Source organism: Nesoenas mayeri (assembly GCF_963082525.1).
Source record: "Nesoenas mayeri genome assembly, chromosome: 15".
NCBI classification, from domain to species: Eukaryota; Metazoa; Chordata; class Aves; order Columbiformes; family Columbidae; genus Nesoenas; species Nesoenas mayeri.
This window is the reverse complement of record NC_137559.1, coordinates 7,778,772-7,794,234: the sequence shown is the minus strand read 5'-3', so window position 1 is coordinate 7,794,234 and position 15,463 is coordinate 7,778,772. Positions and strand designations below refer to the sequence as shown.

General features: G+C 38.1%; 1 protein-coding gene across 1 annotated transcript in view; it reads right to left on the bottom strand.

The window, feature by feature from the left end:
* Nucleotides 1-2,080: 2,080 nt before the first annotated feature.
* The window catches only part of DNAH3 (dynein axonemal heavy chain 3), a gene marked incomplete at both ends in the record, with an annotated part of 55,815 nt that continues 42,432 nt past the window's right edge, over nucleotides 2,081-15,463 (bottom strand). Inside the window, 15 exons of the mRNA XM_080354245.1 lie at nucleotides 2,081-2,434; nucleotides 2,613-2,750; nucleotides 3,897-4,101; nucleotides 4,681-4,823; nucleotides 4,997-5,164; nucleotides 5,940-6,094; nucleotides 7,000-7,116; nucleotides 7,309-7,553; nucleotides 7,865-8,090; nucleotides 9,031-11,172; nucleotides 12,093-12,291; nucleotides 12,456-12,638; nucleotides 13,559-13,775; nucleotides 14,114-14,279; nucleotides 14,385-15,051. Of these exons, the coding sequence (XP_080210371.1) occupies nucleotides 2,081-2,434; nucleotides 2,613-2,750; nucleotides 3,897-4,101; nucleotides 4,681-4,823; nucleotides 4,997-5,164; nucleotides 5,940-6,094; nucleotides 7,000-7,116; nucleotides 7,309-7,553; nucleotides 7,865-8,090; nucleotides 9,031-11,172; nucleotides 12,093-12,291; nucleotides 12,456-12,638; nucleotides 13,559-13,775; nucleotides 14,114-14,279; nucleotides 14,385-15,051 (5,325 nt within the window). The remainder of the gene's footprint in view (nucleotides 2,435-2,612; nucleotides 2,751-3,896; nucleotides 4,102-4,680; nucleotides 4,824-4,996; nucleotides 5,165-5,939; nucleotides 6,095-6,999; nucleotides 7,117-7,308; nucleotides 7,554-7,864; nucleotides 8,091-9,030; nucleotides 11,173-12,092; nucleotides 12,292-12,455; nucleotides 12,639-13,558; nucleotides 13,776-14,113; nucleotides 14,280-14,384; nucleotides 15,052-15,463) is intronic.

Below are 15,463 nucleotides of genomic sequence, written 5' to 3'. Positions count from 1 at the left end.
TGCCTCAGCAGCGCCAGGTAAGCTGTCACCAGTCACTTGCACAAGCTCAAATCTAAAGACAAATCATTTTGAGAGCAGCGACTGAGCAGATCAGCCCATAGGGAAGGATCCAACAGGCAGCTCCAGCCTCTCTGGCACCTCTAAGTGGCGGCTGGTAACTGGGTTGTTATCTCTGATGCCTCAGTGACCTAATTAGTGATCTGAATTGTTGAGGTGGTAACAACAACAATTACATGCAGCCATCCAAAAGTATGGTAATTACCACAATGTTTTTTAAAAATATGTAGTAAATATCAGTTAATTATAATTCTACAAAAAGTATCTGTGTTATTCTTATAAAGCCTAAGGCATTTTTTTGAAAGACCAATTGTAATTAATCTTTAGAGATCTTCTGTATCATGATTCTCATCTCAAAAATAGTTGTCAATTTGCAGGACTGTGCTGTAACATTCATAACCAAGTTTTATTTTTGGTTTAGGTGCCAAATATCATTTAGTCTAAATTAAAAATAGTTTCTTCCTAGCAGTAAGTCAAAACACCTGCACTTCTCAGTCCCCTTTATTAAAACAAATATCCATTAAGTGTCCTGGCCTGACAACTTTGCCCTAGTCAGCATGTAACAATAATGATGCACCAAACGTCTGCACACCTACTGTTAATGAGGCATCAAATGTGGTACATATGGTACATGAAGATACTGTACTTATTATCTAGGTATATCTTTGTGTGGAGCAGCGCTGTACAACATACCTGCAACACTTCCTGCTTATTTGTACCTTGCCACTCTTAAAAGTTACTATTTTATTAATATCTACATGAAACAAAACAGTGGTTAATTAAACAATAATGAACACTGTTTTCACCTATAACAGCTAAGCACAACACAACAGATAGATTCCTATGAAAAGAACCATATGTTTTAATGAGTTGTAGCAGCATCACTTAATGATTGTAGCAGGATACTGGGAATTGCTGTATTAGAGCTGCACCTCTGTGAGGCCTCAAGCAAGTCATTAACATGCTGCAATTTAGGCAATGAAAAAAACTAGAAGACCCCAAATTAGCCAATGCTTATGCAGCGGGGTTTCTTTAAACGTTTGCCTTGATCTTTCTGCTTCTCTTGTACTGTGTACACAACAAGTCTAATGATCCATCCTTAGTACCTTCTTGGCATGCTGTGGGGATTTAGTTAATGACTGCAGAGCTCTTTGAAGATGTTCAGGCTATTTTATTTTTAATTAATGTTTGCAAGCTACTTTGAGCTTCTCTGATGAAAGGGCTTAAACAAGTACAAAATTTCAGGTGGTTATTAGTGCAACATGCAATAGGGCAAGACGACAAGTAAAATGACACTATGGGAGAAAGGGAATAGCTCAATTTATCAGGCATCTGGGATATGTAGGTAAATACTGAAGTAAAAAACATTTTAAAATCATGAGACAAGCGTAACTGCTCTCAGAAATGGCAAACTCCCAGTGCATATGCTGTCTAGAAGTTTTTCATGGAAATTCTGAGGCACATCTTTCAAGGAGTATCAGTTCTTATAGTTTTATAACACAGCTCTAGCAACTCATTCTAGCCAAGGATTGGGTTTACATGTTGACAACAGACTGTTCTCATCTCCTCCCTCCTTGCCCTCCATGCTCCTGGGACAGGAAGCAGTAGGCAAATCCACAGAGTCCTATTTGGAAGAGTTGTGGATTAGATTCCCATTAAAATCAGCAGTAAAACTCTTTGGGCCTAATTTCATTTAAAAAAAACCAACCCTATGATAGGAGCTAGGTGGTATTATTAGGATTTCACAAGATTTGTAGTGATGTGGATGGCACAGAGTTTGATGGGAGTTCTGTTCATTCTGATGCATTGCAAGATCAAGGCCAGGCCTTTGAAATAAGCTTCTCTTTGTAATATTCTATTTTCACTCACTCTTGCTCAGTGGCTGATAATGTCTAAAAACAAAAGGAAACTGGGAACTGCTTTGAATTCAGCAGGAAATCCCAATATAAAAAAAAATTGCAGCCATTGGGGAGTAAAGTATATATTTTAATAACAAAATGCGACTGTTTTGACTTCCATGCTCTCAGTCGTCTAACTGGCATAGTGCTGCCACACCTCGATTGATCCAGTGTTTCTGGGGCTTGTCTGAAGGGAGTTCAATTGAGAGAACATAGTTGGTTGAGTGGCCAGTAGTGGATAAGACACCTCTTCTTTCACTTGTCTTGTACACAGGGCATGAATAGATATTTGTATGAGAAAATTTGGAACTTTCTCCAGGTTTCAGCCAAATTATGGGCAAAGGATCATAAAGGATTTTTGGAAGTGATTCTCCAATTACCAAGGCTTCTCTATCCCATCGTGCACCTTCCAAAAATAGGCCTCTTACATAAGCCCCATCTTCTGGAATTTTCTCCATGGTGTGTTCCTGTTTCATCACCTAGAATGATTAAACCATTGCTTCACTTTATTTTTATCTGGATTATAGTAAAACTTATAAGTGATAGTCTGAAATTACTCCTTTAAATAAAATGCCTTTCCATTTGAAAACTGTTCCTTGCTGCTGCAGCATGTTTCAAGCTGTTCAAGAAAAACGAAATTCCTCTGCATTTTCTTACCTCAAATTCAAATCCAATATGGTCAATTGGGATGGTGTATTTTCTGGCATAGTTTTGTAAAACACCCGTCAAAAAAGACTGAGTGAAGAAGAATCCTGAGAGCCAAAAGACTGTGGGCGGCCCATTGTTGACCCAATCCTGAATATGGAGAGAAAAAACAAATTGAAGAAAAAATACATTCTGTGGCTTCACTGTGCCAATTCACTAGAGAAGGGACGTCTTTTCAAATACACTCAAACAGCATGAGATCTAAACCTTGATGGGACCCTCTGGATACTACCATTAGTTCTATATTTTTCAGAGACAACAAATCACAGAAATCAGTTATGTATGATGACAACAAAAATAATCACTCATTCTGAAACAACCAGAACTCAATGCTACTGAGAAAGAAATTTCAGAAAATAGCATAAGCATATTTTGGTAAGTCTAGATACCAGTCAGAAAAAAAAAAAAGGCACTCACTATAGCAAATAAATCAGATCCCAGTAGAGGAAATCATTCCAGTACAAAGATGCCAGACAAAGAGATCTTGGACCAGCATCTTTGTTGGATATCACAAAGGCAGTAGGAAAAACAAGGCAAGGGCAGAATGTCCCCACACTTCACTAAGCCATGTGGAGTCAAAAGAAGCCCATATGATACTCTGATCCTGCAAACAGGAAACTCTGCAGCTTATCCAAAACATTCAGATACTTCTTTCTAGGTTTCTCCTCCTCCAATTTGTATGGGATTCCACTACACATCAGTACCTCAGCTATTTAAGGTATATCTGAAACTTTAAAGAGAGTGATAAGAGTGCGAGGGAAATAGTGGAAGGGTGAATAAAGAATAAAATAGCTTGTTCAAAAAGTGTGTGGAAGTGGTGTCACTTTTTATAAACTTGAATGAGAATTACCGTCACATATATAAAAATTAATAGTGCCTGTTATGCACTGTTTCTAAAGCATTCTCACCCCTGGTTCAGTGTCCTTTGAGCAGGAAAGTCATTAAGGCATCATTGTGAAGTAAAATTAACCTTCTAGAAACAGAAAAAATGGAAACTACCAAATGCAGCATTGAATTAGCACCAAAAGATTATACTCTCAACTCACGCTGCTGAGCAATTGCCCAGCTAATTCCAGTGCTGTCAATGCAGTATATATTTGGTCTTAAGTATGTGCAAGTAGTTCACCATCTGGTGCTATAAGGGTTTTGCTGACTGAGGACAGTACCGATACATATTTTACTCATTCAGCTTTCAACCACTGCGCCATTAGACCTGTCAGTCTCAGTGTAGCATACCTGGAAGAAGACCAAACGACAGAGGAGATCAGACACGTAACTTCCCAGTGGCTTCAGTGATGGATAGGATTTGGCAGCCCACATTGATGGTACTTTTCCCATTAGCATGCTGTTGAAAACATCTTCAAGTTCAGATGACATCAACACTTGGCCTTTAATAGCTTTGCCCAAATTAATGAGGCTACTCCGAACAACTTCAGTAAGCCTTAAGATAAAAAAAAGAAATAGTCATCTCATTATTTACTCCTTACTATCTGGCTAAAGACCCCTGAGTCCAACTTGAATGAAGTGCCAGTCAAAGCTGGTAAATGTCCTGTGAGAAATTCCTTCTCACCTGTAGTTATCAAAACCCTTAATTAACTTTGTAAAAGCAAACGAAGAACAAACACACACAGAGAAATGAAAGAAAGTGAAAAATTCCCATTCTAGACAAGGGAAATCAAGTGACAAGAGTTTTAAAGATTGTAACACTAATTAACATCGTGTGCTGTGATTATTGGGGTCTGGGTATGACTTAAGAAGAATGAAGTAGGCTGCCCTCCCACAACACAATAAACTCAAATCTGATTTAAGTTCATAGTCCAAGAATGTTGCTACTATTTCTATACTCAGGCAGTGAGCTGCAGCTTTCAAGTCTTTCTAAAAGGTTCATCCAAAGCAGAATCTTTCATGTTGATAATGATGTATTGTAGAAGGCTTGTGTTTAAAGCTTCTGAGTGGCTAGTGCTGATGAACATCAGCAGGTTTTGCTATTAGTGGTACTACACAAAACACTGAACCATACCTGTTAAATCTAATTAATTCTTGCCTAAGAACTGTATTCATGGACTCTTCATAAAGTACTGGGTATATCTTCATAATGTGGTTCATATCGAAGCCGCTTGGTAATTTGTACAGGATGTCCTGCGCCAAATCTTGAACAGTTTCCTGAAATCACAAGTTTGCAGGGAATTAGGAATTTTCCTCTTTTTTTCACCTGTTTTTATTCACTCCCAGTGCCACAGTCATGCAAAGAGAAGAGTTGGATTACTCTGACACCTAGGGCATGACAGGAGAGGGCACCTTTCCAGAGTTTAAGTTGATCTTTCTTCCCCAGTTACCTGAGGGGACTTGCCACCTCCCCCTGCTTCTCTAGGCAAAGTCAAGAGCACTCCATTGAAAAGCTGGTTAGTCTCGTGGTTATCCTTGGTAATGTCTGCATTTTCATGAAGTCCAAACACTTCAGGGTGCGTTGTAATTGGTAAACTTCGTAGGTATTCAATGTAAGACTGTAAAAGAAACATTTAGATACCAGAAATCATGCAATGATATATTAACAAATGATCAGTAAACCCAACTTGGACAGAAACTTCCCATTTACAATCAAACACATAAGTTCTCAGTTAAATGCATCCAGGAATCGACTTAGTCCACAGAGATAAATATAAAAGTTTTGAATGGTTCAAAGACTAACTGAAGAGTTGTTCTTACCACCCTCATGTAAGTAGGCAGAGAAAGCAAGAGCAATGACTGGACATAAGAAATATACAAGGAGTGCTGGTCAAAGTCACAGAAGCGGGTAGGATGCCAAATGTATCACCCCTGTAACTGCAGGCTACACCAACAGGTGGGATTTGGGCACATTCGTTACATCTGCAGCTGGTAGAAGGTAAAAAGGGGATGAAAAGTTAGTACATACTTGTCATTCCCCCTCCTCATCCTGATCACTGCTTTCAAGGCAAAAGTGGTTGCAAGAAGGTACAGAAGTACGCTGTAAATTCCTGGAGCCTGACTCCTATTGCCTTTCCAGAACTGTACTGGAAACCTGCACAGGGTGGCTTTTTCATCAGCAAACCTCAGAATACTGGATGACACTACATTTCCATTGGGGTGTGTTAGATAGCAATTATCAATTCATATTTCATATATGAGATGTATTCTGGCATGGTTTTGTGATATTAAGGTTTTTTATTTTCTACTTATTGCATTCAGCATATCAAAGAACAGTATAGATAAGTTTTTTCCCAATAACTCTGAGAGAATTTACCTCTGTTATCTTCTTACCTCATATGGACCATGTGGTGGTATGTAGTAGTCATCTCCAGGTGCAAGCATATACCTCTCCTGTTCTATATCCTTGCTGTAGACTATGGAAAGAAGGGACAGAAGGAGACGCCTGTCTTTATCATCTGTTACTCTGCCTCCGTAGTTACATTCCCCTGGGAAAGGACAGAGAAAGCCAGGATGAAAAATTGAAAGTTAATGAACAAATCATGTTTAAGGAACGCTATGAGTTAAGTCTGAGAAAGTGCTACTCATCCCAGAGTAATCTTATGTTTTAAATGACAGCTCTTTCCTTGAAATTCTTGTTAGTAAGAATTTTTAGGACTTTCAAAATTTGAAGAGTGCTATATAGCTCATCCTTTTCTTTTTCCTTTCATGCAGATTTAACCTGATTATGTATGCATACAGTGGAAAACAAGGGATCACAAATACACAATATCCCTGTGAGATGAAACTGGAGAGACTGAAGTAATGGGCAAGCAATGAAGGGAGGTTTGCACTGATATAAAGTACAGAAAACAGCTAAAAGCTCATAGTTATTACTTTAAACCTGACTCCCTCAATTCTTTTTCATAAAGCTAATTATAATATCAGCAAAAATCAGGAATGATCTTCATAAGGTTGATAAAGGAGGTGCCAAGAAGCAGCTCTTTCTGGAGAAAGAGAACTGAATAGCCACAGCAACCAAGTTATTTACACAGGTCAACACCTCCTGCTTTAAACTGATGAGTGTTATCACATCCTCTGGTAAACTGACAATGCTTACTGGGTCAGGACCATGTTGATCAGCTAAGGTGAAACAGAGGCCAGTGATGTTTTTATTTGACACATATGTAAAAAACACCAGGAGGTTTGCTGGACTGTTAGTAGTTCTTCTAGCTATCTATGAGCCTAGACAGCAATGTCACCCAAGGGCCTGGGATTCAACTTGTGGGTTTGGAAGGCCAAGAAAGTAAACCTGGCTGGAATCCACTCTGTTTGTCAAACGTTCATCAGTTTGTCGCTGCACCTGCTGTAAGTGCCCAGCAAATCAATGTGTTAGAGGGTGCAATGCCTGTACCTGTTAGATATGTCAGAGCTTCAAACGGGACTTCTTCATATTCATTCAGAAACATCTGGATCTGTCGCATACTGATTCTGAGGTCAGATTCGTTGAACTCATATGGAATATTCCAGCCTGTTTGATTCAGAAAAGATATGCAGGGCAATGGTGCACTGTACTGATGACCACGCTCAGGAAATGATGGTACTATACTATACTGCTACCAAAGAGCTGAAGATAACAGCTGCACATAGTGCCGAGAAGAAGCCCTGTATTTCAAAACTACTAATCTTTTTGAAACAACATGCAAAATAATCTAAATCTTACCCAGGGGGCCAAAGTTTCTCCTTTCCTGCACAATAGCATGAAAAAAGCAAAGGCCGAACAGCAGTTTTTGCCACATTTCTGGCTTTTCACAGCTGTTAAAGAACACCGGGTTGGAGATGGGGTCATTAAGATATGATCGAAGAAGGTTCGCTCTAACTCCTTTTGGAGGCTCATTCGTCATTTTGATGCCATTCTGGAGGATACTAACAGGAAACATTTCTGATGGATAACTAGTTAACCACAACCTGAAAAGAATTTTTAAAAGCACATTATAAAAAAAATCATAACTATTGACAAATCCTCAAAATTGATCTGCAGAAGACTAAGTTTTATTGCTTGCTTAACTATAATGGTAACATCTAAATTTGTTCTAAAATGCAGGCATAAAGTAGATTATACCGGACAGGTAGAAAATATTATGTCCTAATTATGTGTCTTTATTTTATTGCTACACGTAAACGATATGAATGTTATGCTTGGTTGCTCACACAAAAGAAGTTTCATTTCTTTTTACCAGTGTCTTCAGCAAATAAGAGAAAAATATTAAGACTCCTACCTGAACTTATCATTGGTGTTCTCAGGCACTATAACTTCCTCACAGATTTTTTCCAAAGCAGGCATCCAGCTAGTTGCAAGATGGCAGTTTTGTAACACTACCCAGGTTCCATCAGTAACAGCCTGATGAATCATTTTTGCTGCTATTGGGCCCTGTCCCTGTCCAAGCGAAATAGTTTGGATGCTTGTGCCTCCCATGCCAACGTCATCAGCAAATTTCAGCAAACCTATGATGGCAAGTTTCACACACACAAACAAAGTCTATTAGAAAGTAGATCTATGTTACATTCATCATTTTTATAATGTAATTAAGGGGGCAAAAGTCAACAAATATTTTTCTCAATTGAAAAAAAACCCCACACCTCAACAACCCAGAAGTAGCACCAAATGCTGTATCAGTCACTGTGTTCCTGAGGCATATATATATTAAACTTTAGGTGTATAAAGTAATACTAAAATAAACTACCAAAACCCACTAGCCAAGTTAAATGTCTGGCCTCTCCTTTAGCCCTGAGGGCTCAGTTCCAGCCTGCACTACAGCTTTCTACTCTCTCTGTTGCATGGGTACAGCTGTTTATGGGGGCTGAGCTGTACTTTGGATCTTCAGATCTGGTTAAAAATAACCCTCCAGATCTGCCATCAAAACCAGTACCTACTCGAAATACACCCTCAAGGCATGGTTCCATATTACAATTCTTTTGGCAGAAAACCAGGTTTAAAAATAATCTGGGTGGTTATTTTTTAAAGGACATTTAACAGATGTGGTTTTAACTGTGGTCATATATGCCATTTAATTAGTATCTGAGAGGGTAGACATTTTCCAAAGGAGGGTTTGTAACAAAGACTGGGGCAAATCCCAAACACCCTTTGAAATAATTGTAACACAAGCATATTATATATTATAAACTGGTTTGGATGTTATAAGCTATTAGATCCATAAATAGCTGCTCAGAGACCTAAACATTTCATCACCACTACATTCATTCCACCCTCCAGCAATTTTACTATCATTGTATAATAAGGGCAGATACAAATGTTTTATATTCTATCACTGCTGTAGTGTATTTTAAAGACATATTAAAGATCAAGGGGTCTACACTATTGCCAGTTAGTCACATTCAGTGACATTTAACCAGAGAAAAAAAGACATTTTAATACCAATCTCACCTGCCATAGGATCAGCACCTGGTGACAACACAAAAATCAAAGGGGCACAACAATTTGAATCACTGTAACTTCTTCCAAGATCAAAAGTAGGTGGTTCAATAAATGTTCTTCCCATATTTTCCACAATGAACTCCTGCACTGCTGGAATAATTTTGTCGGGCCTCAAACATCTGAGAATAACCATGCGATCTAACCCCATCAGTGTGCTCCACGTATCTGGGAAGGCTTCTTTATGGGGTCTTACAGAGTCATATATTAGTTTCCACTTTGAAAAATTCTCTCTTACATGTTCCATTAGTCCATGGAGGTGTGTCAGACTAGATGCACGTACGAGCTCAGCCCATGATTTGTCAGATAGCCAGCCTGGAGCTGGATTGGGATGAGGATTATCAAGAGCAACACCTCCTGTTAGGAGGAAACGCCAAACCTCATCATCTATTTGGTCTTTTCCCTTCATAATGCCTATTGTCAGAAGGAAGGAGAATAATAGCTTATCCTTTTCAAACAGTGAACGACAGACATTATTGTAGATGCTTATTGTGAAATGCTTGGTTATGTTTTTGATTCTCTCTCCTAGATCTTCACTCTTTTCACTTTTAGCAATAGATTGAACATACAAGTTAATGAACCAAACCAATGAATACTGGTACATAGGTTCAATGTTTGCCAGATCTGAGATGCAGAAGAAGACGACAGCTGAATGAACAGCAACTGGCTTGTACCCCATGCGCGTAGAGTCTATATGCATCTCAGTTACAGAGGCAATTTTCTGCTTTTCAGAGATTTCTTCAGATAATTTTTTGGATGAAGACAAAATATTAACTGCTGTTTCATCTTCTAAGATGTTTCCTTCTGAGTGGGAAAGAATCTCCAGGATTTTATCTTCTATTTCCTTTAATTGTTTCTTGTTGGCTGCACTTTCTATAATCAGTTTATTTTTCTTTTCTTCTAGTTCAGGCTTTTCCTCTGCAGCTACAATTCCAAGAAGTTGGTCCTGAAGACCCAAAGGTGTGATCATGAAGTTGAGTAGACAAACTTTCACAGCCACCTCAGGAAGATAATGAGGATTTCTTAAGCGGGTTGTCATATAAAACCTGAAATCTCTTGAATATTCAATTATATTTTCTCCTAATTTAATGTATTCTACTCCTTGTTGTTTGAATGTTAGCTTTAATAAAATGGGTTCTATGAAAGCATCTAGTTCTTCACCAATATTTTCTAGCAAGACTGGTGTTCCAAGCTGAATAGCATTTTCTAATGTCCTCACATAATTTGTGTCAGATAATTTGATAACTGACAGTCTATTAGCTTTTTCCATATTTTTTACCCACTTGTTAGCTTGCCTTTGAGGATCTATCATTAAAGCCCATCTTCTTGAGTTAGAAACAATGATGCCATTGTCAATGGAAAAAGAATCAATTGGCAATCCAGCAATCTGCCATGCACGGATTTTGACTGGATCCCCCAATGTATTGCTCAAGCTAAAATCACTGGAGCATGGTATGTTCTTTTCTTTGCACAGGACCTGCCACTGATTTTGACATTTTAGGCGGTAATCTACAGTAAAGGCTCCCAAATAAGCCACAGTTCCTGATGATAACAACACATCTCCTACAAGGTCTATGTACCGGATTCCTAATAATCGTGCAGCTTCTGTCCACCTATCTTTCTCTCCACCAAGACCACTAATTAGCTGTTCAGCTCTCACAATTTTTTGTGAACAGAGTTCAATATTATTTTCTAATTCTCTCTTCCGGTCAATCATGTTGTCCAAATCATCATTCAAAGCTTGAAGGCGATCAACTACCTCCTTAAGTTCTGCTTGTTTTATTTTTAGCTTCTGCATTTGAACATCCAGTACTTCTTCTGCGGCTCTCAAACGTTCGCGCTTTGGGGCAACCACTTTTGCAACACGGTCGTACACCTCCATGGCCCGCACCCACTTGCATAGTCCTTCACAGGCAGATGAGACATTTTTTATGACAGCTGGTTGAAAATCTGGATGATCAATAAATCTCTCTCTAATTCTCTTCATTACAGAGGGAGGAATATTATCCTTGTCATACATTTTCAAGCTCTCAAGGAATTTCATATCTCCAAGAAGTTTTCTCGATGGCCCCCAGTAGTCTTCTATCATTTTACCTATATTGCAGATAATACTGAAATCAGGCTTAAAACATGCATGTTCGAACTGAAAAAAATACTTGAAACATAATATGAAGAATTAACATCAATGATTTTGCAACAGAATTTTACTGTGCAACCACTGTTAACTAGTTTGGGAAAGTCATTATTTAAATAAATTCAGACAGGAAATTCGGCATCACTAACCTATGTCATATTTATTAATTACCTATTAATTCTAAATCAATCAAGCAAAATAAGGGAAACAAATTACTATGCAGTCTTTCTTAGCATAGTTTGTTAGATAAATTGGTAACTTTGCGAAAGCATTCCTTCCTAATCTAGGTAAGATAGTTTTGGATTAAAGACATTTATAGAATTCTTATTTTCAGTTATGAAGGGTTGAACTGTGGGGGCATAAGGTAGAAGAAAAGTGAAAGAAAAAAGGTCTCCTTCCTTTCCTACCTTGCAAATCCTGTGCAATCCCACAATAACAACATAACCCACACAAAAAGAGCTCATTAGAGTAATCACCTATGCCAGGGATATAGCTAGAATTCTCTGTCTGTATAATTGATAGAGTTTGGTAGCAGGGATTAGAAGGGAAAATAGAGGTGAATGGTGCACAACAATTCTACAGGTCCCAGAGCTCCTCAAGGCAATGCAAATCTCAAGGCTGGGTCAAAGCAAGTTGAAGAGATGACTTTGTGCTGGTGACTGGGATCATACTTACAAAGTTTGTACAACAGTGTCAAGCAAGTGCAATATTTTACAAAGACAAAAGCAGCTATTAGTTATTCAGTGTAGTTACAAGCCATTGCTAGCGAAATGCACTTTGAGTGCACAGGGCTGCATTCATGCTAGAAGTACTTCACTAGCACAAGCGCAGCAGTACCCCAAGGTTCCTAGTGCAGGGATAACAAATACCACATCATTACCACTGCCACTTGGATCAGGCTTTCTCTCGGATTTAACTCCCTTCATGACACAGATACTCTCCATGACAAGCTTAACAGGACCAGGTGGATTCTGCATGGATTTCACAAGAGTGATGTCTGAAGGATTCAGGGTATCAAGAGCTGCAAGTGCTGCCTCCAAAGCTGGCATGGCCTCAGCAAGGTCTCCTTCACATTCATCCTGTTAAGACATTGGGCAGAAGCTTGTAAACCTTCATACAATACCAGCTCTGGAACCTGATTACCCCACGCCAGCACAGACTTGGAGAACCTTCTGTGCTCATAAGTACCTCATAAAAAGACTCTTCACAACATTGTGCTGCAGGCTCAACCCTTGGACACTACCTTAATAGCTTTAGCAACAGCTGCTGCATCATTGGCCTCTTTTTCATCTGCTGACACTAGTTCCTTCTTTGCATCTACTTCAATTGTTTCCTTTTCAATCCGGGTCATCATTTTGTCTGTTTCTGCAGAAGTTTTAATCAGTTCAGGCTGAAGGGCAGTCAGTTCTTTCTGCATCTCTGTAACCTGATTAACATAACAGGAAATCAAGAAGGAATTTGTGTAAATATTTCATGTATTAGTATTTCACATCTTGATGTCTTATGAAGATCAGAAGACACTATATTAACACAATCTAAACAGGAACATTTGATCTAAATAAGCCTATTTTTACTAAGAGCTATTTTATTTAACTGAACAGATTTTTTTTTAATCATCCATACAATACGTTGCTTTTTATGATCCACTTAATCTCAATAATGAGAAATAAATTGATTAATTGCATTTTTTTCTTCTCACAGTTTCAGTTTATGGAATGTTAAATAATCCTTTATGGTACAGGTGGAAAACAAAATCCAAAAGAATCCTGAAAGGAAACACAGAATTAGTGACAGCAACAGCTGCAAACTGGATCTTCTTCAACCAACAAGTATTTGGAACCTCCTTTACTTTGCATCTTGGAAAGATCAACCCCTGGATCACATGGGTTGAAAAAGGAGGTTATTTACCTGGAATCTCATCAATTTCCTACTGGGAATCTACTCAGGAATTACAGTTTATTATTGTCTTACAATATTTGTAAACTTTTCCCCTATTTTGAAACAGGCAATAGGTACTAGGATGCTAAGGCATCAATTCTCCATATAAGGTTTTGAGAAAATACATAAATCTGTAAGGTTTATTCCTCCAACATTTAATGAGTACCATCAGTTTCATTTAGCTTTCTATTAAGTGCTATGATGCAAACTTACCACAATTTCTTAAAATTATTAAGCAGTAATCTAACCTTTCCTGCTGGCTTTCTATATGAAATTATCAATAGCATCATCAATATAGTGAAGAAGGAATTTAATAAGTTTTATTTTTAGAAGTTTTAATCAGCTTATACAGACCCCATACTGCAGTATGCATATGGCACATATTCAGTGTTTTAATCCGAAACTTACTTGTAAAGCTGCAAAGTCAAGTTTTTGAAGTCCTGTAAGATAACGAGTTTTCATCGTGTCAACTTCTTGCCTTTTGCTGTTCAGCAGAGTTTTAAAGGTAAGAATCAGTTCTAGGTATGAAGTTGGTGTCACATAGTTGTGTCTTCGCAGTGTAGTGTAATAGCTGATGGAGAGTTCTCTTACACTTTCTTGGAAATATTTGCACATTGACACAACCCTAGAGAAAATTTTTCCACATTACTATGAAAATACAATCTGTCTTTATGTTAATTATCAGGAAATTACTCTAAGCACATGAAATTATATTAGTGTTAGTGAAGGTAGAATTGTTTTTTCCCATTATAAGAAATATTTTAGACTGCTTTTGAAGAATGGCCTGATTCTCAGAAATATCAGATACATATATCTATGTATCTTTGACATGCACTGAAATCCCAGAGTTGACTTAGCTTTGCCTGTTTATAAGAATGGTTTCCTGATCAAGTATGTTGGGGCTGCAAGGGTAGGGGGGGACAAACATTTGCTTCATATGTTTCTTGACAGATAAACTCATACTCTTTTCTAATGTCATCTTCAAGTTCAACATCCTCTAAAAACTTGTTAGCAACCATTTCCAAAGCATCTGTAGGCCAGGTTTGGAACCAATCAATGGTGCAGCAGTTTATCAGAGAAGGGAACATCCGTAGTCGATTCCGAAATGCATCTCCAATAGGACTCATGGCTAGAAAAAAACCAATATCATTACTTAAGTTTGTTTGCAGTTAGAAAGCAGGAAAACCTAAGCCTAAGAGAAAACATTCTGAGAAATAACACATTGTATACAGACCTAAGACAATATGCAAATTTTTCTTCACCCTTTCAATAAAGAAATTGTACATAGCAAGGGGAGTGGCTTCAATTTTCCTGTTCTCCATCCTTGCTGCACCTTGTATTTTCTCAACAATTTCACCTTTCTCATCTGCTGCAAAGATATTAGGCACATCACCAGTATTTAAAAGCATGTTGATATCTTCTACAAATGCTTCATCCTTTATTTGACTGTCACTGAACAAAAAGGTCACATTCTTGTTAGCAACACCTGCTCTCATCATGACTCGTTTAACATCATCTTTCCATTCACTGATTCCATAGGACTTTGTGATTTCAATTTGAAAGAGTTCAAAGGTATTCATGTAGGTGGCCAGCTTGGTAGCACTTTGTCGACCACTCCCGCCAACCCCTACCAACAATAGATGTCCATTATCCTGCTTCAATACCCTGCATATCCTTGAGATATGCTCAATAGCAAATCTGAACATTACTAAGGACATTGGCGCTTTGCTGATATTGTTGTATTCCTCAAGGTAGTATTCCATCACGGCTGTCAGTTGCTGTAAGTCTGTGATTTCATCATACACTTTTTCATTACTGTCCGGATCCAAATAGTCTCCAAAGAACAGGCTGCGGATATTATCATCAGAGATTTCTCCAGTAGGTGAGAGATGACTCAGTACCTAGAGATAAGACAAGAATCAACACATAATTCAAACTATTAGAGAATTATTTTCCTTAAAGTCATAATCATTTTTATCTACATGGTAACAATACTGCAGGAAGCTGTTCCAGCTGTTCTAGTTATTACCTTAGCCTGGAAAAAACAAACAAAACCAAACCACCACACATACACCCCAGAAAACAAACAAACAAACCCCACACACCACAACAGCTAAATGGGGAATATGCTGTAGGCTGACATGCAAGTTTCCACACAGACATACTTCACAAAGAGACTTTGCTGTCAAATACAGGATAAGTTCCCAAAAGTCTTCTCAGAAAAGTACCCACTACTCCCACTGGTTCATCCAAATATTAACTTTAAAAAAGCACAGATGAATATCGTGTAAGACATTTATTCCAGATAGTCAT